The 23,781-nt window shown below is 44.0% G+C and overlaps 1 protein-coding gene across 2 annotated transcripts in view; it reads right to left on the reverse strand.

Annotated features, from left to right (window-relative positions):
• Positions 1 to 9,447: 9,447 nt before the first annotated feature.
• RAB3C (RAB3C, member RAS oncogene family) overlaps positions 9,448 to 23,781 on the reverse strand; it is a 112,154-nt gene continuing 97,820 nt past the window's right edge. For both annotated transcript variants that reach the window (XM_028748376.2, XM_028748375.2), the window contains exons 4-5: positions 18,873 to 18,997; positions 9,448 to 13,341 (exon numbers count right to left, since the gene is read on the reverse strand). In XM_028748376.2, coding sequence (XP_028604209.1) covers positions 13,154 to 13,341; positions 18,873 to 18,997 — 313 coding nt within the window. In that variant the 3' untranslated portion in view covers positions 9,448 to 13,153. The remainder of the gene's footprint in view (positions 13,342 to 18,872; positions 18,998 to 23,781) is intronic.

The following is a 23,781-nucleotide window of genomic DNA, read 5'->3' on the forward strand; positions in this document are numbered from 1 at the left end:
AGGGCAGCACCTTCCTATTTGCTGCGGGAGTTGCATGGCCTAGCCACAAACAGGCCAGCTGTTCCATTGACCCACAGGGTGGCATGATGGTCCAGGTGAACTTCAGATGTGTTAAGAAAAATATGTAAAGCATGCACCAGCAATGCTGTTTGCTGACCTGGCTGTCCCAGGATTGGAGGAGCACCTCAAAACACACTGGCATGCATCAGTCTGCACACTCTTTCCCCTCCTCATTGGGTTGCAGTGTGTCAGTTTGCTTGGAGTGTTTCATTGCTTGCAGGGATTAGTAGAAAATTACCTCAACGCGTCTTTAATTCATGAGTAGAGTCTCTGAAATATTTATTATTATGTTTACAGATTTGACAAAATAAGACAAGTGCACTCGTTATACAGAACGCGCATCAACGAAAATGTCCAATGACTGACATGTAGGGTTTGCTTCCACATAGAATTAAGAAGTCTGCACATGGGTAATACTGGCACATCACACACCTGAACACGAAGTCCTGTGGGCATAATAAAGGAGATTCGCCACAACACAGATCACCCAGCAGCACAAGAAACTTTTTTTTTTTTAAGAAGTGCAATCAATACAGGGTGAGATGAATGGGCTTCCAGCAGTTTCCCTGGGTGTTTGATAAGTTTATCCAGGATCAGCCCATCTAGTTCAATAATGTCTACACTAACTGGCATTTGTTCTCCAGGCAGGAGTCTTTTTCTGGAATCATAGAATTGTAGAGTTGGACGGGACCACGGGGGTCATCTAGTCCAACCCCCTGCAAGCCCAACATAGGGACTGAACTCACAACCCTGAGATGAAGAGTCTGTTGCTTTACCAACTGAGCTATGGAGATGCCAGGGATCTCCTTTTGCGCGCAAAGCATGAGCTCTGCCACTGAGCGACATACCTACTGTTCAGTTTACAAGCTGACTGAGGAAAAGTCACGCATTCGTTTTTGGTATTTGACCAACTTTTTATGTGCCTCTCTGTAAGTGTTGAAGGACTGCAGCCTTAAATTATGCACGGCTTATTCATTGGTTTCAATGGGATTCATGTCCAAAGTAACTGTAGCATGGCATGGGGAAGTCCTCGGATTACTTTGATGTTAGCCATATTTGGGTGTTTGTTTTATGGATTTGTAAAACCTTGATTTAAAAGGGTTCATCACTCAGTGCCCCACTCCTCAATGTTTTGGACCCCATTTTCCACCAGCGCCTGCTGGCACAGCCCTGTTTCCCCCCCCTCTACCATGTGACTGCGATTGTGTAGAAGTGAACACTTGAAGAGTCAACACAAGTTTCATATCTCTTTAGTAAAGCAGGGTTTATAAGGGGAGTTCCACAGCATTTAAAGCACATGACTTCCCCCCAAAGTATCCTGGGAACTGTAGTTCCTCCACAGAGACTTAACAATTCCTAATACCCATATCACACTACAGGTCCCAGGGTTATTTGGGGGAAGTCATGTGCTTTAAATGTGAGTTGGATATGCTTTAAGGTAAAGGGACCCCTGCCCGTACGGGCCAGTCTTGACAGACTCTAGGGTTGTGCGCCCATCTCACTCAAGAGGCCGGGGGCCAGCGCTGTCCGGAGACACTTCCGGGTCACGTGGCCAGCGTGACATCGCTGCTCTGGCGAGCCAGAGCCGCACACAGAAACGCCGTTTACCTTCCCGCTAGTAAGCGGTCCCTGTTTATCTATTTGCACCCGGGGGTGCTTTCGAACTGCTAGGTTGGCAGGCGCTGGGACCGAGCAGTGGGAGCGCACCCCGCTGCGGGGATTCAAACCGCCGACCTTTCGATCGGCAAGCCCTAGGCGCTGAGGCTTTTACCCACAGCGCCACCCGTGTCCCTTTGGATATGCTTTAGTATGGTACAAATCTGCCCATAGACCCTCTTCTCTCCTTTCTAGTGTAGTTCATTCTCCTGTGATTCCTAACTATTTAGTACAATGGGCCTGTGTCTTCTAGGTTATGACGAGATACTTCCGCCGCCCTATTCCAGACAAGTGTGTGTGTTAGGAAAGGTGAAAACAATGGGGGGAAACTCCCTGTATCATTCAGTTTTCTAGTAACCATGCCCTACTTTTTCCAAACATCAGAAGTGCCAAATCATTTTCTGGACTGGACCACCTGATAGTGCAGTCTGTTTCCCCTAAATCCCCACATATGGAAAACTAGATTCCACACAGAATGGTTCTCATTTAGATTTCTTCTTGACAATCTACTTTGCAATTTGCAGGGAATTTGCATGTGTGTGGAGGTGCATTCTGTCATGAAAAACCCCACCTGCTATCTAAAGGTCCAGAAACAGGGTTGCAAAGTCTCCGAGTCAAACTAGATGTTAAGTGGGAGATCCATGACTGAGTTGGCTGATGTCTTCTGTTCTTTGGAGGGTGGGGAACAAACCCCCACATTTAAAATAGGTGCAGGCAGTTGCATGTTTGTATGCAGCATGGGTGTGCTGGAGGGGGAGGTGTTGAACTGTTTTCACCCTGTGCAATTTTCCCAATCTGAATAGCTCTTCTAACTAACTCTATTCACCCTCAGGAGAGGGAATACCGTCACCAGCTGCTGGGTCAATGTTCTCCCCACTCCTAGAACTAACAGCAGCTGTGCAGGGAGGGGCAATTTAGAGCTGGGAAACAGCAGTGGTGAAAGTGTTAAACGTCCCCTCCCCTGGGTGGAATTTTCTGATCAAATTCAGACGACCCCCCCCCCCCCGCAAATCTGTTTTAAAATGCTGGCGGTGGGGAGCAAAGCCTTTCGGCCCCCGCCGGCCTTCCTGGACCTCTTCTGAAGGCCGGAGGGGGGGAAAGGCTTTGCTCCCCACCGCCAGCATTTAAAAGAGGTCCCCGGAGATTTCCCTATGGGCTTTCTTCTTGCGAAGCAAGCCCATAGGGAAATTCGTCTTGCGAAGCAACTCGCAAACGGAAAACCCTTTCGTCTTGCGGGTTTTCCGTCTTGCGAGGCATTCGTCTTGCGGGGCACCACTGTAAATAGAACCACCCTCCCACACACCAGTGATTTGTTCCCCCGTCTACATAGATCCTTCTAATCAGTGTTCTATAGCCTACCTGAATCCAAAGGAATCCCTTGCCCCTAGGCTAGACAGTGAACAATCTCCTATGGGTGTTGTTATTGTTTTGTAACACATGAACCAGACCTCAAACTAATGACTGAATTTTTAGATACTTCCCTGCAGTTCCTTAGAAGCTGGTATCATGGCCATTAGCAGGACACAATGAGGCAGCAAATATTGTGGGTCGGCGGGTATGGGGTCATAAGGCTTGCTCAAGTTCCCCACCCTCAGGTGTGGAGGGCGATGCTGCCCTGCTAACTGTCAGTCTGGTTTGCTTTTGTCTCTAGCACCAAAATGTATTGAGCCAGCCCTGTAAACAAGTAGATTAGGCAGCAATCCTATGCAAACTTACTGGGGACTAAGTCCCCTTAAGTACCATGGGAATCACTTCTGAGGAAACATGCACAGGCTCACACTGCGGGGCTCTCATAAAAATGCAGGTTTACTAGGGAGTAAATCCTATGGAGCTCAGTGCCACTTATTTCTGAGGAAGGCACGCTTAGGCTCCCATTGCTAAACCTCTGTGTGCTTTCCAGAGGCTCACATTTCATGTGCAAGACCACCCTTCCAATAGAGTGACCCAGTTAAGCATTGCTAAAAATGAGGCTTTGGGTCACCAAAGAAAAAATAGGGGGGGGGGGGAGGGCACCTTTGCATTAAAAAAAGTGCATGTGGTATATGTATATATGTAAATTTAGAAATAATGACTATAATTTAGAAATACAATACTGTAAGGTAAAGGTAAAGGTACCCCTGCCCGTACGGGCCAGTCTTGACAGACTCTAGGGTTGTGCGCCCATCTCACTCAAGAGGCCGAGGGCCAGCGCTGTCCGGAGACACTTCCGGGTCACGTGGCCAGCGTGACAAAGCTGCATCTGGCGAGCCGGCGCAGCACATGGAAACGCCGTTTACCTTCCCGCTGGCAAGCGGTCCCTATTTATCTACTTGCACCTGGGGGTGCTTTCGAACTGCTAGGTTGGCAGGTGCTGGGACCGAACAACGGGAGCGCACCCCGCCGTGGGGATTTGAACCGCCGACCTTTCGATCGGCAAGCCCTAGGCGCTGAGGCTTTTACCCACAGCGCCACCCGCGTCCCTTCAGTACTGTACATCACACTATAGTGGAGAAGACACCCTGTGAATTGTGTATTTGCTGCAGTATTAGCAGCTGAAGGACAACTTCATGGTTCCTGCTCTCCCTCCTCTGTGGTTCTTTATCTTTAAACTAGATCTGGACCTCTAAGACAGTGTTTCCCAACCTTGTGCCTCCAGCTGTTTTTGGCCTACAATTCCCATCATCCCTTGCCACTGGTCTTGCTAGTCAGGGATGATGGGAGTTGTAGGCCAAAAACATCTGGAGGCACAAGGTTGGGAAACACTGCTCTAAGAGATGACAGCTTCAAACAGAAGACTGTTTTCGGACAGCCCTCCAGAACAGAGAACCAAAGGAGGGCGCAACGTACTTTCCTATACCCACCGGTGAACGTTGTAATGTTTGAGGGGGAGATGTATTTGCACACATGTGTAAAGCATGTGCCAGGAGCCCACAAGGACCTATGTTCCCAACTGCATATCCTTTGTAGATTTACAAACAATTATCTGTCTCGTGAAAGAGCCATCAGATGTACCGGCCCTCTTCTGCAGTGGTCTTGTATAGCTGCCCAATTCAGGCCCCCAATGCAGGAGGTTGCACCCTTCTCTGCCCCCCCACCCCAGCACACACTGATGTCGAAGCAAGGGAAACATTGCCATGTGTCCCCTTAGCATTAAAGTTATTACTGTGGTCTGAGCTATGATGCCTGTATTCTAGAATGTAGAGATATCTAGACCATACATTCCATTATGGTGACCTAAGCTGGCAGAGTCTACAACCACTGAGAAGAAATGGGAGTCAGTCTACTACATGATGCATTTTTATAGAACATGCCTCTGAAATGTGCACAAACTGAGAAACACCTAAGATCTTTTGACTGAAAATAAGTTTCTTCATTGTTTTATTTATAGCATAATCTTTTGGTGTTTTTGTTTTTTTTAAAGACACAGTTCTAGAAGTAAAATTGACATGCACTTGCAAGGAAACATATGGATATGTTGTTTTTTTTATAATCATCTCATATAGGAAAAATAATTAATTTAACAGAATCAGGAATAGAATATTCTTGTACGACACTGTTAAAAGCATTTATACGATATAAACGTGACTATCGGACACTTAAAACAGCTACTAGAAATTGTTTAAATAAGCCACACAGTCTTCAACTAGCAGCAGGAATTTCACACATCCACAACACTTCTCTCTTCCACACAAGTTTATATACACTGAATAAGTCGTTAAATATTGCACTTATTGGCCCATGATCCCTCCGGTTAGAGGTGTTCAAAAATAGAAAACAAATCTATTTTTTTTAAAATAACATTTTCATGCCACATTTAAGACACTTCAGTTCCACAAACACTATTAAATAGTATACACATTCTGACAGTTCCAACTGAATCACAACACAGTGGACATTTACCAACAATATATTGAACAGGAATTACAGCACGGTTTCCATTTAACACTAGTTTGCAAGGTACATGTCAGAATTACCCATTTCTGTCAATTTAATCCTGGTAAGTCCTAGTATCTCTTTCCTATGTTCAGGGAGGGATGTAGGATAGCTGGGAGGTCTGGGTGTGTTCTCTCCCCCTTAAAATGCCAGGGGGCTGTGTCCATCTGTTCCACTGCAAAACTAAATATGAGCTCTATAGCTTGTGAAATTACCACAGGCACTTCCTACCGATAAGGTGAATTTCTTGGCAAATCCCACAAAGTGGGGTATGAGGATGGGGGGAGAGATATAAGGAAAAGGATTGTAAATGATTTAGATTTTGTCGTGGCTAAACCAGTGTATGGAATGAGTTGGCATGAGACATGCAAGAGATATTTGGTCAAGTAAGGCGAAAGATTTACACGATCTGAAGAGAAACCAGAGTATTGATTGATTGATTGATTGATTGATTGATTGATTGATTGGTCAAGTGACTTATTAAGAAGTTTGATAGAATAAGTGTTAACAGAGACTTTTTTTAAAAAAACAAACGACGACACCACCACCACACTATATACCTGACTTGTGAAGAAAAATAATTTATAAATATTAAAGCTGACTTGTATTTTGAATTTGTCAGTGGGATGCTCGACAGAACCAAGTTCTAGTTGGGTATGAAAGAAACAGAAAATCCTGTAATTGACCTAATTATCTGACAGGCGTAAATTAGCAAGGATTGGTCTGCGGTAGTTATGGGGATTCTGCTATGAATCCAGCTCTGTCATAACTTTTCTGATTCCCAGAAGAGTTAGTCCAAAGGTACTTGGTCCACTCTAAACTGTGTATTGATGTAGACCAACTGGTAGTTTGTTAAAGAAAATGAACTATACTTTGAATGATGCCTCAAAGCTACCTGAGATACGCTTTTTGGACTTTCTAACATAAAAAAACATGTATGACAATCTGCCCGTATCTCAGGGAATCACTTCCCTTAAGAAGACCCTTCATTTCCTGTCACTCATAACTGTACTGGCTTGACAAAATGAATAAGGATGGCACAGGCTTCTGTGGAAAACAAACAAACAAACAAAAAACAAGCATCTTCACAATCCAGTATTAACTGCAGATTTCTCCAACATAATCTGGATGGAATATATGCAAACTTTGCCATGGAAGGAACAGTTACAGTGTTTTGATTCAGGAAAAGTGGATGTGCATCAGTACCCTCAGGAAAAAGGACCCCCTATTCAACAAGACCCCCATTTACACAGTGTCATCACAAAACATGCTCATTGAAAACTAGCTCTAGCAACTGTCTGTGACTGACAAAACTGCTATCAACAGACATAAATCTTGCACCACTGTTAAGTCTCCTAGAAAACACAACATTCCGACAATTCCACACATTAGGATCAAACTCCAATGAACATAGTGCACCATTAAATAGCACTTCATTCTTAAAATAAATAAGGTGCAGGCAGTACAGCTGGACATAGCAGAGCTGAGCTGACTGGGAAGAAGCTCTATAATCTTTCAGACTCAAGCTCTGGAAAGGCCACACAGATTGAGCTGCTCAGGTCGTTTCTCTATGCAATATACTAAGGGCTTATTCCAGTTCACCAGCAATAGTGCAATGACCAATACGTATAGAATGGAGGAGAATAAATATGGACAGTCCAGGGTTATAGTTTTTTGTTTTTTGTTTAATGACGGGATGATATACTCCAGCACAAACTGGAGAGGGATGCTCAAACTGCAAAGAGGGTCTATCAAGAAGAGATGAAACTGATTTGTTGCAGAGGCCAAAGAATTCCCTAGTCAATTAAGCTTGTCAGTGACCCCCATGAGTCTCAAAGCAAATTCTGAATGGGAGAGTGGGAGAGTTTGAACTTAAGACAGCTATACTTCCTCTCTCAAAGTTGAGCATTCATGTCAGGGTGACCAAATGGGGCAACAGGACAACGCTGTTGCTGTCATTTGTGGCGTCACATTCTCTAGCCCAGGCATAGGCAAACTTGGCCCTCCAGATGTTTTGGGACTACAACTCCCATCATCCCTAGCTAACAGGACCAGTGGTCAGGGATGATGGGAATTGTAGTCCCAAAAATGTCTCGAGGGCCAAGTTTGCCTATGCCTGCTCTAGCCAATTGGAGTTGGTGACACTCAAACAGAAGCACTCCAAAAGGAAGCAGTCTTTCTAGCTGGGGGAGGCATCTTTTATTTCACCAGCAACAATATATTGCTCTGAGCGCTGGGAAAATACAATATCTGAAACGCTTTCATGAGTAAAAATGTTTGCATCCTGCACAAGACATTGAACAACTGTACCTCCGTTGCATTATCAGCTGATCGCTTGGGAAAGCCCTGAGTATAAGCACAAAGGAACAAATGGTTCCAGTAACAGTCACATATATTTGCAGCTGAGAGAGAAGGGGAAAAAGCCATTTCGACAGAAAGGACAGGCCAGCTATTTCATATCTCAGACACCAAACAACCAGATTTGAAAATAAGCGAGGGTGGGGAATGCCATTTTTAATTAATGGCATAAAAGGGATAGGCACATTTGCTGTATTGTAGAGCAGGTTGTTATACACAAATTGAAACACAAGCTTGCTGCTCCATTGCTTGTATGCGCTTGCAGGCATTGTAACACTCAGCTCATGCCTCTGCGATCCAGTTGCCAATATGCAAAACTTCATTAGAAATATTTTGCCCATGTGCAAAGGAAAGAACTGCTTGAGCAAGAAGGCAATTCACCCATGCAAGGAGTTGTTCAACTAGGAGTCCAGCTATTTTTGTATATGGTGTGATGTAGTGGTTAAAGTGTCAGACTAGGACCTGGGAGACCGGGGTTCAAGTCTCCACTCGGCCATGAAGCTCACTGAGTGACCTTGGGTCTGTCACTGCCTCTCAGCCTAACCTACCTCAGAGGGTTGTCATGGGGAATCAGTGAGGATGGGGAGACCCATGTATGCCACCTTCAGAAGGTGGGCTATAAAGGGGAAAAATAAAATAAATTCAAAAATATCCCTGTGTGGTTACAGTTTAGCTGGGCTCTCAGGAATCAGGCTAGCCTCTAGAAAGTATTTTTATTCATTCAAGAATAGCAGAGAATAAAGTTTACATTGGTAACAAGCAATAACCCAGAATAATAAAACAGTGCAATAAATTAGGATTGCCTAATTTGAGGGGGAGTTTTTAGGCTTTTACAAGGATTTTTGAAGCATTTTTTTAACGCCCTATTTGCCATATGTCCAGGTTTTCCTGGACATTTTGCCAATTTGGCAAAAACCCACCCGGAAGCCATTTGCAGAGTCTGATTTCCAGACGTGTCCGGGAAAACCCGGGCATATGGCAGCCCTACAATAAACAAACCTCTCTTATTTGAACATGTGCATTAATTGAACTTGCACACTACAGGGATGCTAGAATTTCTTCAGTATTTTTCTTCTAGGTTTTTTGCATCAAAATGCTTCCCCCCCCACCACCTAAGAGGGGCAGTTATATCCAGTGAAGTTGTCAAGTTAGCAGAAGGACTTCCACCTGTGCAATGGGAATTCATTTCCCTCTCCTTGTGCACCTCTGCACCCCCCTCATCGGCTCTAGAGGGTTGGGGAACCCCCCAAAATATTCTTGTGGGTGAGGAGCAGGAAGACAAGAGAACAGGGAGTCCCACTGCACAAACAGAAGTCATTGAGCTGATGGGACGTCGTTAAGATACAACCCAGAATTTCCTTGACTGGATTTCTATCAAATTCTTTCTTCCTGGCGGTATATATTGACTTCAACCCTTTTCTTTTTTTGCTGTTCCCCACCTCTGCCCTGTTTTTTTTGGGGGGTTGGTGACAAGAAAAGACTGACTGCCTCATATCCTCCTCTGCAAATCGGCAACTTTTATTGGGGGGGGGTTGGGGTTAATTCAGCAAAAATAAAGGAACAAAATTAAACCTTTGTGTGTGTGTGCTGCTAGCTCATTTATATTGTGAGGCATTTGGGTGTGGGGAGATGAGTGCCACAAAAGCTCTTAAAATATGTTCCATTTTGTACATTATAACCAGGCCTCCCCCCCCCCCCAGCCGGAGCTCACTAGAGCTCAGCTCCAGCACCTCTCAGGTGGGAGCCATTGCCATTCTAAGAGAACATGGGAGGCGTTCATGGTGAACTCTGGCACCCCAATTTTATCCAGGCGTAGGTTTTAGCTTATTTTTGCTCTCCTCAGCTCCCACACATCTGAAAAGGTGTCTTAGAGTACATTTCAACACCTATCTAAAACATTTTCTTTAGGTGAGCCTATCTAGACATGCAGGTGTTATTATCTTTTAGCTTCTTTCACTATTAATTTTACTTGTTTCTATAATGTTTTAAACTGCTTTTTACTGATAACTTTAATATTTCTTTCAGCTGCTTAGAGGTTTTACCAGTCAAGCGGTATATAAATCTTGTGAAGGAAAATAAAATAATTATGGCTCACAGTTGGAGTGAGGCCTTAGCTTCCCTATGTGGTAATTACAGTGAAACGCAGTAACCCTGTGGTCAGGGGTGCCTTTTAACAATTCTCTAGACACCCACCTTTCACCCTTCTTCCTTCCGTCATTTCTGCCGCAACCCTGCTGCAAAACATCTACCTGGTATTAAAAGATGATGCAAATAAGAGCTATGAACATTTTATACTTCTCTGATAATTAGAAGAACTTCGTCGCTGTGACCCAGCTAGAGCAGTCGAGATGGAATACTGCAGGGTGAAGAGGTGAGAAATTGCCTCCAATTATCAGAGAGGGAATTTACTGAGAAACAAATATCTCTATGTGGGGAAATACAGTGGCTAAAACAATTGACATGCTGCTTGCTTATTTTTCACAGTCTTTCTGAGAGTTTATAATCAATTTGCATGGTTTGTTTCCTGAAACCGTAGAAGTTCTTCTTTTAAAAATTAATGTAGCTATATTTTCCTGTGGGGCTTCCAGAAACACCATCAAATTCTGACTTTTTTGTGAAAAGATATAAGAAGGTCATCATCAGTTAGAAAGTCTAGGGCAAGATGTCTTTCAGAAGTAATGACCCAGATCTGTCCTCACGGGCAATTCTCCCTGTTATTAATGAGAGTGGCACTGGAGAGGAGAAATAAAAGTTTCATAGCAAAGAAAGAAGAAAAAAGTTATCTGATGGTATATAACAGGGGTGGGGAACCCTTCATTCTGCCAAGGTGAATCTGTTAAGGGTCACATGCTGGAAGTGGGTGGGGCTAAAATAAGTGTGGGTGGGGCCAGAGCTAAAATAGGTGGAGTCACACCTTTTCTCTTTCTACCACTCCTTTCTCTCCCCCTTCTGACACTCTCTTCTCTCTGTCTCTCCCCCACTCAATCTAGCAAGCTGCTTGTGGACAGAAAGATTGCTCTTCCTGCCAGAGGACGGAACTGATCACTCTGAGAAGACTTATGAAATTTCGGTCAAGGGTTGCTGTATGAAATTGCACCAAAAGACCACATGAGAACATGTGTGGCCCATGATAACCTGGCACTTAAAAAGAACAAACCGAAATGTGTTTCATAAAACGGTAAGGCTGGTTCATATATGCATGCAGATCAGTTGATTTCTTGATCTTGATCTGCAGGTGTAAGCTGCTTCCGTTGAAAAATATTCTACTTGAGTTGATGAAGGGATAAATCTGCAATGTCCCATTCATTCATGCAAGTCATTGTCTGGTCCGACCGTCAGCCAGTGTAGAGTACACATGTATAAACTAGCCTCAGTGATTTCAGAGAGCTGCTGTTCCATGCAAAGGGTACCTACAAAGCTATGCAGATCTTCACGGCATCATACAGACACCCATGGGTGAAAGGGCATCCTTTTCATGTATATATGTAGTAGAATGCCTGGCACATGTAATGGGAAGCTTCACTGAGCACCTACAGGGTTCCCATTCTGTCCAGGAGGAGGAGGAAACTGCTGTGAAGATGGAGCTATGCATATGCAACTGAAGCACTGGAAGTCAACCTTTTGGTGGTGCTGTAGTGGGACTCCTGCACCACTGGGGTCCCACTAAAGATGACCTTTGAGGTCTCTTCCAACTTGTCTATATTGAGGATCAGGGTGCCACTAAATTTTGGCTAAGAATAACTTGATCAAAATTTATATATTTTCACTGGTGTTACTATCAGGAGTTTAGTACATCCAATAAGGACAGCAAGAGTAATGCACTTTGGATATCAGCGTTCCCATGCATGTAGAACTGAGAACAAGCCTGCAACCCAATTACTCTTGTTATATTTCTTACTGTTTCATGTTGCCTCTCTTTGTCCTTCTTCATTATGTAACGTTTCTTCACTCATTTCTTGTACATCCTTTTGACAATTAGAGAAGAATAAATTTCTTTCCATTGGCCTCCAATGACTTCACTAATGTATCTATCTATATTCTAAGCTCTGAATCCTTGGAACTTCCATCTGTGTCCGTATCAAAAGTGTGTTAGTTGTAGTGGGAGTTATTTTTGGCTCTACTTTCTGTAGTGCAAGTAACTGTATTCTCTGTGGTGCACTGAGATATCCTGGGAAGGACAAATCCTACACCTTGGCTGCTTACACAATAAACAATTGAAGTGCGTTGCTCCACTTTAAAAAACAGCCAGTCCCTTCCTCATTTTTAACTGCCCACTGAGTGTGACCGATAGTGAAACTGTTAAGAATTTACAGTGGTTTTATTATTATTATTATTATTATTAAACTGAAATTAAAGTTTGTGTGAATATGGTCTGAAGTTTGGACAAGTATCCCTCAAGATAAGCAATGCTCGAGTGAAGGAAAACCAAAAACCCAGAAATATTTGGTAAACAATCAGACTCTGCAAGGCCTATGGCTGAAAGCCAGGGAACTGTTGTGTCTTGGTTTTGAATGTAGGACGCCCTTCCCAATGAAGGCTGTCTGAGAGGCAGGTAGCCCTGATCTGGGAGATCTAAATTCTCCATCCCTGTCGCTGGTTAGCAGGACAACTGCGGTTTTGCTAATGGGCCCCAGCCACCTTGAAGCATGGACCTCTCTGGAGAATGCAGACTGGCAAGTTACCTGGAAGGTACAGCTGTGCTGGCGTGATTAGATTGCTACCTTTCTGCAGTGCTAGTATTGATTTGGAGTGCCAAGGAGCGGGAGTCCTATTTCTGACTTGCTGGATCATCAACCTAGAAGAGTCAATAGCATTAACCGGAAATGGGATGAAGGAAGAGAAAAATCCAGACAAAATGTGGACCTGAGGTCACAGCACCAGCTAAAGGTGGAACGGGCATAAAGGTGAACATAAAGAGCACAGACGAACAGTCATCTACGTGCAGAGGCCAAATGCTGAGAAATCGGAGGGCCCTGTCCTTACACATTTGCGATCTGTTTCGCAAAGCAACTCTATGCACATACTGTACCAGCAGTGGGCGTTAAAGAAGATATATTTTCCCCAAAATGAACCGGTAAGACGTTATAAATAAAGGCATATAGACCCTATGTAAATACTCTATTGGCAAAAGAACACGCTGGAGCCGCCTCTGTCGACAATGACTCTATTAACAGCCACAGTTGGGTTGCTGTGGAGGAGGGCTGTCCTTTAGTCTTGTGTTCTGTTTACCGGCAGCAATGGCAGGATCTGCTTCCAGACTTTCTGACATTTTGTCGCAGATGATATCCACAAGCCGTTCAAAGGTCTGCTTGACGTTGACGTTGTCCTTGGCACTTGTTTCAAAGAATTCAAAACCTGGTAGAAACAGACAGACTTGCAATCATTCAGAAACAGCACTTGCAACCATTCAACATTATATTTACCTTCTTCAGGCACTGACTAGACGGCGCTTTGGGGTAGATGCAAAGACAAGCAAAGGAGCAACTGGGCTCAGGAGGACAGGGGCGAGGAACCTTCAGCCCTTCAGATGTTGTAGGACCCCCCCAACTCCCATCATCCTTGGCAAGTGGCCATGCTCTCTGGGGCTGATGGGAGTTGGGAGTCCAAGAACATCTAAATGGGTGAAAGATTGCTGGCCTTGCTTTAGGGGATAGAGTGATAGCTCAGCGATAGAGTACATGCTTAGCATACAAAAAGGTGTCTTCGTGTAGGACTGGGAAAGACTCTTGCCTGAAACCCTGGAGAGCCGCAGCCAATCAGTTTCAATGGTACTGAGTTAGATGGCCCAAAGGCCTGACTTGGTATAAGGCAGCTTCTTACCTTCTCATGACTCTAACGCCCATTAGCCCATGATGGGAGCTGTAGTCTAACAAGATTTGGTTAACCACGGATTCTCCATGGCTGCAGTATGAAGTTAGGGCTTAAGTTTAAACTGGACTAATCCTAGTGCAAATGCTTCTGCGCCACCATTGCACAGGAAAGAGAGAAGAGTGGCTGTTCTAGGAGACCACACAAGGGCTCAGCCCTTTGCGCGATGAACCAGATGGCCAAAGGTATTCATCTCCATCTGTTAGGGACGTTAGCCTGCTTGTGCCTTTTGTTAAAACAGATTACTGTCTAATGGAGGGGTCAGCAAGGTTTACCTTGCCTGGGCCGGTTCACTCCAGTGGAGATCCCTTTGTGGGCTGGATCGCCCGCCCGCTGTTTTCAGCGTCTGTGCAGACGTGATTTCTGGTGCCATGGAAGTGAGTCCCTGCGCTGCGCCGGTTTAGCATAGCGCGGGGACTCGCTGAGCGGGCGGCTCAATTCAGGGGCAGCTTGTGGGCTGGCTAAACGACCCCCGTGGGCCGCTTGTGGCCCATGGGCCTTAGGTTGCTGACCTCTGGCCTAATGGCTCAGGGCCAGACAAATGTCTCTTAATGGGAGCCAACAGCCATGACATGGCAGGCATTTCCCAGAAATTTGAAGCCCACCAGAACTGGGGTGGGAAGGGATAGGTAGCATATCTTTTCCCTTCCTAGCTAAGGGTGATTATGTAGGTGTAATCTTTTTCTAAAGGAAAAACAGGAAGTGCTGTTTGAGCAAGACAGAGAAAGAAACGTAGAGGAAGGAGTTCTGGAAAGCTAAAAGTGCGGACTTATGTAACAATATACTAGTATTATTTTGGACATATAGATTGTGTATTGCGTGTATGCAATAAGTAAGTTTAATTTAACAAAAACAAAACAAGGAAGCTGGAGGCAAGGTGCTGTGTTTTTGCATTGTAGCCAAGAGGGACGATGTCTGCATATTAAGAACAGAAGACTTGTAAATGCTAACTCAGACCACAGAGCTCATCTGGTCCTCATTCTGTTTCTAATAGTGGCCAGCAGAGGACAGGTATGCAGAAGTCCCTTTAGATGTTGCTGGACTGCTGCTCCCATCATCCTTGACCACTGGGCCATGCTAGTCAGGGATGAAAGTTGGACTCCAACATCATCTGGAGGGTACCAGTGCCCCATCCTAGTGCTAAGGACATCTGACAAGACAAGTTGGGCCATTGGCCTGATCCAACAGGCACTTATTATGTTCTTATGACACTATTAGAGAACAGAGAACTGATATTCCTTCCCAAGGAGACTCAAAAGCTGAATATGATGAAAACAGCACCCCACTGTTGTTTGTGACATTTTGGTCTTCTTAACAAAGGTATTGCCTTAATAAGCTTTTTGGGATGTTTTTACATAGTGGTAACAGAAATATTTCAATAATCATCATCATAACAAAATCATCAGACTTCTGGCCTATTTTCTTTCCAGCCATATTAACTGGATATCTTTGAAGGCTAGACAGGAAGCCTGGATAAGTCTATATGCATCAATTTCCCCCCAGATAGCCACTTAATGGAAATGTGTCTAAACTACTAGAAACAGAATCCTTTGGGGGCTGTGATTATACTGGCTATTAACACAGGTGTTTGGGAGTGCTTGCTCCACTGGGAAAGGGGCTCAAACATTTGGTGTAAAAAAATAATAATTACAGTATGGATTTTCCAAGCTTTGAAGATTATTATATGAGGTTCTGTTTGACACAGAGTAAACAGCTACTGTCTGTGAAGCTACACCAGCCAAAATGTGCAACTGATTTGATTTGGGCATAAGAAGTAACTGTGCTGATAATGGTGAGCATGTTTCTATGTAAACTCAGGGCATTTTTACACCTGTGGCTTCAACTGCCTTTTTGTATATTCTATAATGCAAACGTACAACATATTTTATTAGCTTAAATTAATCTTCTATTTTAAAATGGATCCCTTCCATGTTTTGTCCTGCATTCCCAGTTTCGCACAAAGCTGATGAGAGAGAGAGAGAGAGAGAGAGAGAGAGAGAGAGAGAGAGAGAAGGAAGCTAAAAGGCACTGATGCCACATATGAAAATGGTCTTTGTGGGTTATGATCCACTCCAATTGACTTACAAAGGCCCTAAGTGTAAATTATAAAACACACAGCAACCTGGACATTTTTTAATAGGCAGGGAGAAAGGATCCAAACACATCTGTGCCTATTCAGTTCTCAAAAAATTAAAACTCTGCATGCAGACAATCCAAGTGTGCCTGCATATAAGTTTTCAAACACAAATTTGTTGCATTGGCACATTTATTATGTTTTTAAAAAACTTCATAGGGGGCATGCAAAAAAAGGAAAGAAGGAAAAATGCAGTGTGAATCCCAAGATGCAAGAGGATTTATTTAAGCTGCAGGCTTTTTGATGAATGGAACAGGCTCTCTCTGCCCCGTTCTATAACTACCATTTGGCTAGAGCTACCGTAGATTCGCAACAGGGACACCTCTTAATATGCTGTTGAAGTACTGTTGATAGCTCTGATAAAAAAGAAAGAGCCACTTATAGAAAGCAGAACCTGCAAATGCTCTGAACGGATTTCCAACCCAACTTCTTTAATGAGTTATTTCGCAGAGCTGTCTTTCCCAGCTACGCGGCGTTTTTTTCCCAGGTTGCCCAAGAGATTTTGCAGTCTCGTTTTCTAATCCTCTGCTCATGCTTGTTTCCTTGGTTTACTGGAGAAGAAAAGGGCTCGGCATCCATGCCCACTCCCCTAGTCCTGCTCACAAAAATAGCAAAGACTCAGGAAACAGTCACTTCTGATGTTCTTTTAGGGCTTAACAAGATGCTATGCGCATACGTGTGTGTATTAAAATGCTGAGGGCTGCTTTTAATAAGGAAACACAGCTTCAGGAAAAGGGCAGTTTTCAAGGGTGCTTAACCATTTCTTCACCTGCTCTTTCTATCTCCTCTTTAGGTCCATGATGGAGGAAGAGAGAGGAGGGGGGGGAAATGGATGATCCCAAGGCTCGTCATTTAACATTATGTCTTAAGGCAGTCAATGTGCAGTTAAGCTCTTAGAGGAAGAGATGCAGAGCACAGAATCATAAAACTCCCCAATCAAACTAAAATTAGTGGGTGTGAAGGAGTTGAGACAGCAGCTGGCGATATGAAAAGTAGGTAGAAACCCTAGTTAGCCTTTTTCTCCAGTTATGTTTTATTTCCTGTGTTTATCAGAAGCTACATTCCCACTGTAGGTTCGTTAAGAAATAAAGGTGGAATCTCCCTGCCTGCTACTAGGAATCGGGGAAGAAATTCAGTTTGGTTTGCATTTTTATGTGACTCTACCTAATTTGCACTTCCTGAAACAATATGCGAATCCAAACACTTTTTAAAAAAACCACACTCCTTCAAATTTTGCGATGCAATTCTCCAACCAAAACATGTGTTCAAAAAATGTGTACGTTAGGCAAAAGTGTGCATAAAAATACATATATTCCTGAAAATAACAGCCCCCAAAATGGATTATATTAGGGGGAATTGCATTCAAACATGACTATATTAGGAGAACTGTGTGCCAGGATGCCGATGAATTTCTGAGAGGACTGGGCAAATTCATGGAGGATAAGACTATCATTGGGTACTAAGCCACAATAGTCTCTGGAAACTGCTGGAGGGGAGAGTGCTCTTGTGTTTGGGTCCTGTTTGCATCTGGTTGGTCTCCGTACAAAGAGGATGCTGGACAACATGGGCCGTCAGTCTGGTCCAGCAGGCTCTTCTTGTGTTCTTATGGGACAACTCAAAAAAACAGAAGCAACAACTTTGCAAACAGATGCAGAATTGTTGCAAACTGAATTTAAAATGGGGAAAGAAATTCGAAACTGAGAAAAAGCAAAACTGATAGATTTGCTCAACCCTACTGGCCACTAACTGCATTTGCTGGAGAAACCACTTGAGAAAGGAGAATCTGCCTTGCCAGTTGAGCACATTTCTCATTTCACACTATGCATTGGTACCTCGGGTTAAGAACTTAATTCGTTCTGGAGGTCTGTTCTTAACCTGAAGCACCACGTTAGCTAATGGGGCCTCCTGCTGCTGCTGCTGCACGATTTCTATTCTCATCCTGAAGCAAAGTTCTTAACCCGAGGTACTATTTCTGGGTTAGCGGAGTCTGTAACCTGAAGTGTATGTAACCTGAAGCATATATAACCCGAGGTACCACTATACTCCCTTTTGTGCTGAGCAACTGGGAGAGTGATGGGCAGTCAATATGCGCAAGCCCCTGTCAGAAGTTCCTGTGGCATGCAAACAGATGGAATGGACCACAACAAACAACAAAGGTCCCTTCTGCACTCTACATTTAAATAAGTGCCATGTCACTTTAAACCATCATAAAAGGTAAAGGTAAAGGTACCCCTGCCCATACGGGCCAGTCTTGCCAGACTCTAGGGTTGTGCGCTCATCTCACTCTATAGGCCGGGAGCCAGTGCTGTCCGCAGACACTTCCGGGTCACGTGGCCAGCGTGACATCGCTGCTCTGGCAAGCCAGCGCAGCACACGGAACACCGTTTACCTTCCCGCTAGTAAGCGGTCCCTATTTATCTACTTGCACCCAAAGGTGCTTTCGAACTGCTAGGTTGGCAGGCGCTGGGACCGAACGACAGGAGCGCACCCCGCCGCAGGGATTCGAACCGCCGACCTTTCGATCGGCAAGTCCTAGGCGCTGAGGCTTTAACCTACAGCGCCACCTGCGTCCCTTAAAACCATCATAGCTTCCTCCAAAGAATTCTGGGAAGTGCACTTTGTTAAGGGTGCTGAGAGTTGTTAGGAAACCCTTGCTCCCCTCAAAGAGCTGTAATTCCCACAGTGGCTTAATAACCAGTCCCTCTCTGCAGCTCTGTGAGAGGAATGGTGGTCTCTTGAGAACTCTCAGCATCCTTAACAAACCACAGCTCCCTGGATTCTTTAAGGGAAACCATGACAATTTCAAGTGGTCAGACAACTGCTTTAAATGTAAGGTGCAGATGGAACTCAAATTCTTTTTTTTGTATATAAATTCTCTTCTTACCAAGTTGTTCTGCTAAATGTTTCCCTCTGTCGGTGGAGATTACCCGTTCTTCTTCCATGTCGCATTTATTACCGACCAAAATAACCTGGGCATTATCCCAGGAATAAGTTTTTATTTGGGTTGACCTTAGGAGAGAGAGAGAGAAAGAAAGAAAGAAAGAGAGAGATCAGTCAAAAGAACAAGGTAATTAGACTGGCACTACCTGTAGGCAGTATGAGCTGGCTTGCCTCAAGAGAGCAGGTTTTTGCATATAATTAAACAGCAGTGTTGGGTTGGGTGTTTGTTCTTTTAATTCAGTCAAGGGATTTCTATTACAGCAACCAATTTATACAGTAATGTGGATCATGAAGGAATATTTTTGGCTTCGCATTGCTATTATGCATTCAACCGGATATCAGATTGCACTCCCCATTTTTCTTCTTCACAAAAGCAGCCGCTAAAATGTCTGCTTCATGCAGGTTGCCCTCCAGCACGGTCACATGACTAAAGGCTTATCCACACGTACCTTTCCTCTGCTCTTTCCAGGGACGCCCCACGATTTAAAGCTTCAAGTCTGTTGCTCCGGAGCTTTCTCCATGAAAACCTGCTCTTTAGAGCTCAATCAGAGCAAACACTAATCCACAGGAAACCCGAATTGACATTTGCTCTGATTCAGCTTTAAAGAGCAGGGAAAGCTCAGGGCAAAAAAATAATAAAAAAAAATTAAAAGTGCTCGGACATGGAGCATTAAAGTGCAGGCCTCTGCCTGGAAAAAGCAGAGCAAAAGGTAAGTGTGGCTAAGCCCTAAGATAAGACACAGAGACTGGAATTTCATTAATATTAAAGGGAAGGGAAGAAAGTGCCAGTGCTTTTGAAGTCCAGGGTCACAGAGATGTGGGTTTTTTTGCGGGGAGGGGAGCAGAGGGAAGCATGCTGAGTTCTTTAGGAATGTATAGTTTATCAGAATATGATAAACGGCTTTCATAAAAGATGCGCCAGTTACCATGGCAACCTTGCAAATGGCAGTAACTCAGACTTCTTACCGTGCCAGCCCATTAGCGACTCAAAAAGATTTCATTTTTTGATCAGCTGTTAGTCAGGGCCCATTGACATAACTATATTTCATTAACAAATGGAAGCTGTTTTAAAACCTGTAAAACAGCTAGAGGAAGAAGTATGATTTTTCTACCTAATAGCCATACACATAGGGAAATGGTTACTTTGCAATAAGAAAAATGCTTCTGTTATCAAAGTTCTTCTGTGTCTCACATATAGCCTTATGGAGATGCATGCATTCTAATTCCCCTTCCCAACTTTTTAAAAATTACAATTTTATTAAAGTTATATTACTACAATGTTAGCCAAAATCATTATACATCAAATATCTTTGCTTTTAAGAAGGGATCGTTGAGAAATTAAATCTTCGCAAATTCCAGTAAGAATGACCTGATCTGTATCTTCGGGCCTAATGTGTGGATTGAAATGTAAGATGCAATCCTATACACACTCATCAGGGAATAAACCTTAAAGGATGCAATGGGACTTTCTTCCAAGTAAACATGCCTAGAACTGATCTGTTAGTTACTCAATGGCTTTTGCTCTTCCTGAATGTTCCGACACAGTTCTTGGTGAAAAAATAAGATGAAAATTAAAAAATGACCAAAATACATTTTAACACACATATTTTGAGGAGAAAGAACGTTTGTATTTCAATAAGATTTGTGGTGCTGATTGCGGTATTTGCAGATTAACGCAGAAAACAGGGCAGAAAAAGTGACATGGCGCAATGAGTCGGCACACCAATCTCTTCTCAGTTGTAAACTGCCTTGTGATCCTTGGAAGGATCAGTACAGAAAAATAACAAGCAAACAAACAAACAAACATCTCCAGAAATGATATACAATGATATAGCTTTTATAAAAGCTGGGGTTATAAAAACAACAACCCCAGAAGCTTTTCTTTTGGGAATTATAGGGACAGAACTACCTAAATGACCGCTCCCCACATCAAATGGGGGGCGCCTTTTGTGTGGTTGCACGCAGCCCCCCCCCCCCGGATCCCAGTGTGACTCCTGGTAGTTTGGGCTGGCTTCATCCTCCCCAGGCTGGATACCTGGAGGTCTCCGCCTACCTCAGCCAATCACCCAATCCCACCTGGGGAGGTGTTCTCATGGGATCGGCCAGGTAAGGGGAGGGACTGCCCTGCCCACACAACAGAAGGTGAATCTTACCTGCAAAGCGTCAGTTGGCTTCAGAGCTTCTCCCACCCTGCCCTCCCTCAGTTAAGTCTTCTTTTGCAAGTTAACCTCTTCTCCACAGGTACGTAGGCGCTGCTACGTCAGGATCGCTGTTGAAGGGCTGGAAAGGAATTTTCCTGCATTGGCAGGTTTTGCCTTTCCTGTAGCAAAACATCACAACTTTGGTGGTTTCAGGCCTTAGGCGGAATCCTTTAGTCTATCTTCCTAAATGGGGGGGGGGGGGGTGAAGCAGTGACCCACACACCCCTTGCGGCGGTGAGCCCAGGGTTCCCCATTAAAGGGGTTTTGAGGGGAGAGGCAATGGCCATACTCCGAGAGGTTGTCATTGCTCTCCCCTGCGATAGCGGCGAAATGGGGGGCAGGCTCTCTGCTTGAACATACCGTATTTTTTGCTCTATAAGACTCACTTTTTCCCTCCTAAAAAGTAAGGGGAAATGTGTGTGCGTCTTATGGAGTGAATGCAGGCTGCACAGCTATCCCAGAAGCCAGAACAGCAAGAGGGATTGCTGCTTTCACTGCGCAGCGATCCCTCTTGCTGTTCTGGCTTCTGAGATTCAGAATATTTTTTTTCTTGTTTTCCTCCTCCAAAAACTAGGTGCGTCTTGTGGTCTGGTGCGTCTTATAGAGCAAAAAAATATGGTTCTCTAGAGCCAGCCCGATCCCCACACATTATGGATAACCCTGATGTCTCCCAGATCCCCAGCTGGGGACTGGGAAGGATAAATGCCCAGTGCCTGAGCCAAGGTCTTCCTACATCTGAAACTTAATAAAGTTGTGGCCAATTTTAATCCCATAACACGTTGTCATGAGTCATTATTCTGCTCGGGGGTCGCCTGGGGTTGGGGGGACTCCGCCTGTCCACGCAATTGTATAGAAATTTATTTATGTATGCTACTACACCAGCAAGAATGCTACCTGCCCAAAGGTGGAAAGAAGCAGAAGTCCCAGCAAAGGAAGAATTGACACAAAAACTTATGGAATATGAAGAAATGGTGGAACTTACCAGAAGAAAAAGAAATCAAGATAAACTTTTTATAAAAGACTGGAAATGGTTTGTTGAATATTTACAGATAAATTGCAAACAGATTCAAACATTAGCAGGATTATTGTAATAACCTGCAGTTTTATAAGAGTATATATTTAAATTAGATAATAAATTGAGCAAACTAAATAAATTTGGATATGCAGAAGATATTTTAAAAAATAAATTTAAGGAACCGCAGAAAGAGGGGGAAGGAAGTCAAATTTTTGAAATGTTAAATTGATTGTAAGACTAATGAAATGTATAAACTTGAAAAGCATAAATAAAATAAAATAAAACTTTTAAAAGAACGGGGAAAAGAAAACATCTCTGGAAGACACCAGGAAGTCAAAAGCAAGGATGCCTGCCCAATCTCAGCTGGAAAAGTGTTCCACAGCATGGGACTAGCGACAACCAAATGCCCGACTTCTAGGGCATTGTGGCCTCTGAAACATGTGGAACAACTAACAGTGTTCTTTCAGATGATCACAGCGAGATATTGCTCGATGACAGTTGAGGGATCAAGAACGCTTCCCTTCTCTCCCTCTCCTTTAGCCAGACGGAATGGCTACTGCCAGGTGTAGGACAGAAACCAGATGGGAGTTGGCTTCTCAGTACAGCTGTGGGTGACTTTGCCTGCTTCTCCCCTTGAGACCTCAGCAATTTCTCTGTAACAGCCAGCTTTCACACAGGTTTTTTCTTCTCAGCTTAAAACCATGGGGTGAGGGACACAAATGAATAGGGCTTAACACGGAGAGAAAAGCTTGCAGATCAACTTTCTCTGTGTAAATCGGAGGAAGAGCATTTGAACGGATGTTTCCCCAATGACAAAGATGTGTTTCACTTACTCGATAAATCTGAGTTAGCTTGTAATATATAGCATAGGGAAGCTTACTTCCCTGTGGGTCGATGACGTCTTTAGGCAAGTCTCTGAGACGCTCAAATTCCTTATGTGAGAACTGTCGTCAGTGAGGATGAGTTGGGAATTCTCAAATATCCTCCCATCTTTGCAGGAGGCATTGGTGTTTCGATGCAGGTGCCATTGATCAAATCACCCTAATTATTTCCCAAGAAATGTTTGTTTGTTTCAAATTCCATTGCCCTCCCTCCCTTCTCTCTGCCAGCGAGAAAGAGAGACTCTTAAGCGAAGTATTAAAGCATTTTATCCTGGAAAGGGCATCTCTGGCTTCCGCACAGTTGAACCACAAAGACTTAAACAGGAGGCTGTGGCTGTCTGAAGATTATATTGCTGCAGATATAGCTGGTACTAACTGGAGTGCAGAATGCAGGAGCTGAACAATATTACTGCAGTAGTTGGTGCAGAGAAGGTGTTCCACAGCCCTCCAAGATGGCTGCCGAGAAGGGAAATGGAAGCCTGCATTGTTCTGTGCTTCCACCTTCTGCAAGATTTACAGGGCAGGATTCTATTGACCCAGGGCAGGTCAAGCAGAGTGCTGTCATCAATCTGCTGAGAACAACAGCTCTGCCTTTTCACAGCTTTCGTCTCTCTAAGGTTGATCCCCCTTGCAGGAAAAAAAAGAAAACTCAGGCACCAATTCTTAGTTACACAGTCTTTCTGCATGACCACCTGGAATGGTCTAAAATTGTATGTCGGAACACAATCAGACCACCAACAGGGTGCAGGTGAAGCC

This window comes from Podarcis muralis, chromosome 11 (genome assembly GCF_964188315.1).
Source record: "Podarcis muralis chromosome 11, rPodMur119.hap1.1, whole genome shotgun sequence".
Taxonomy (NCBI): domain Eukaryota; kingdom Metazoa; phylum Chordata; class Lepidosauria; order Squamata; family Lacertidae; genus Podarcis; species Podarcis muralis.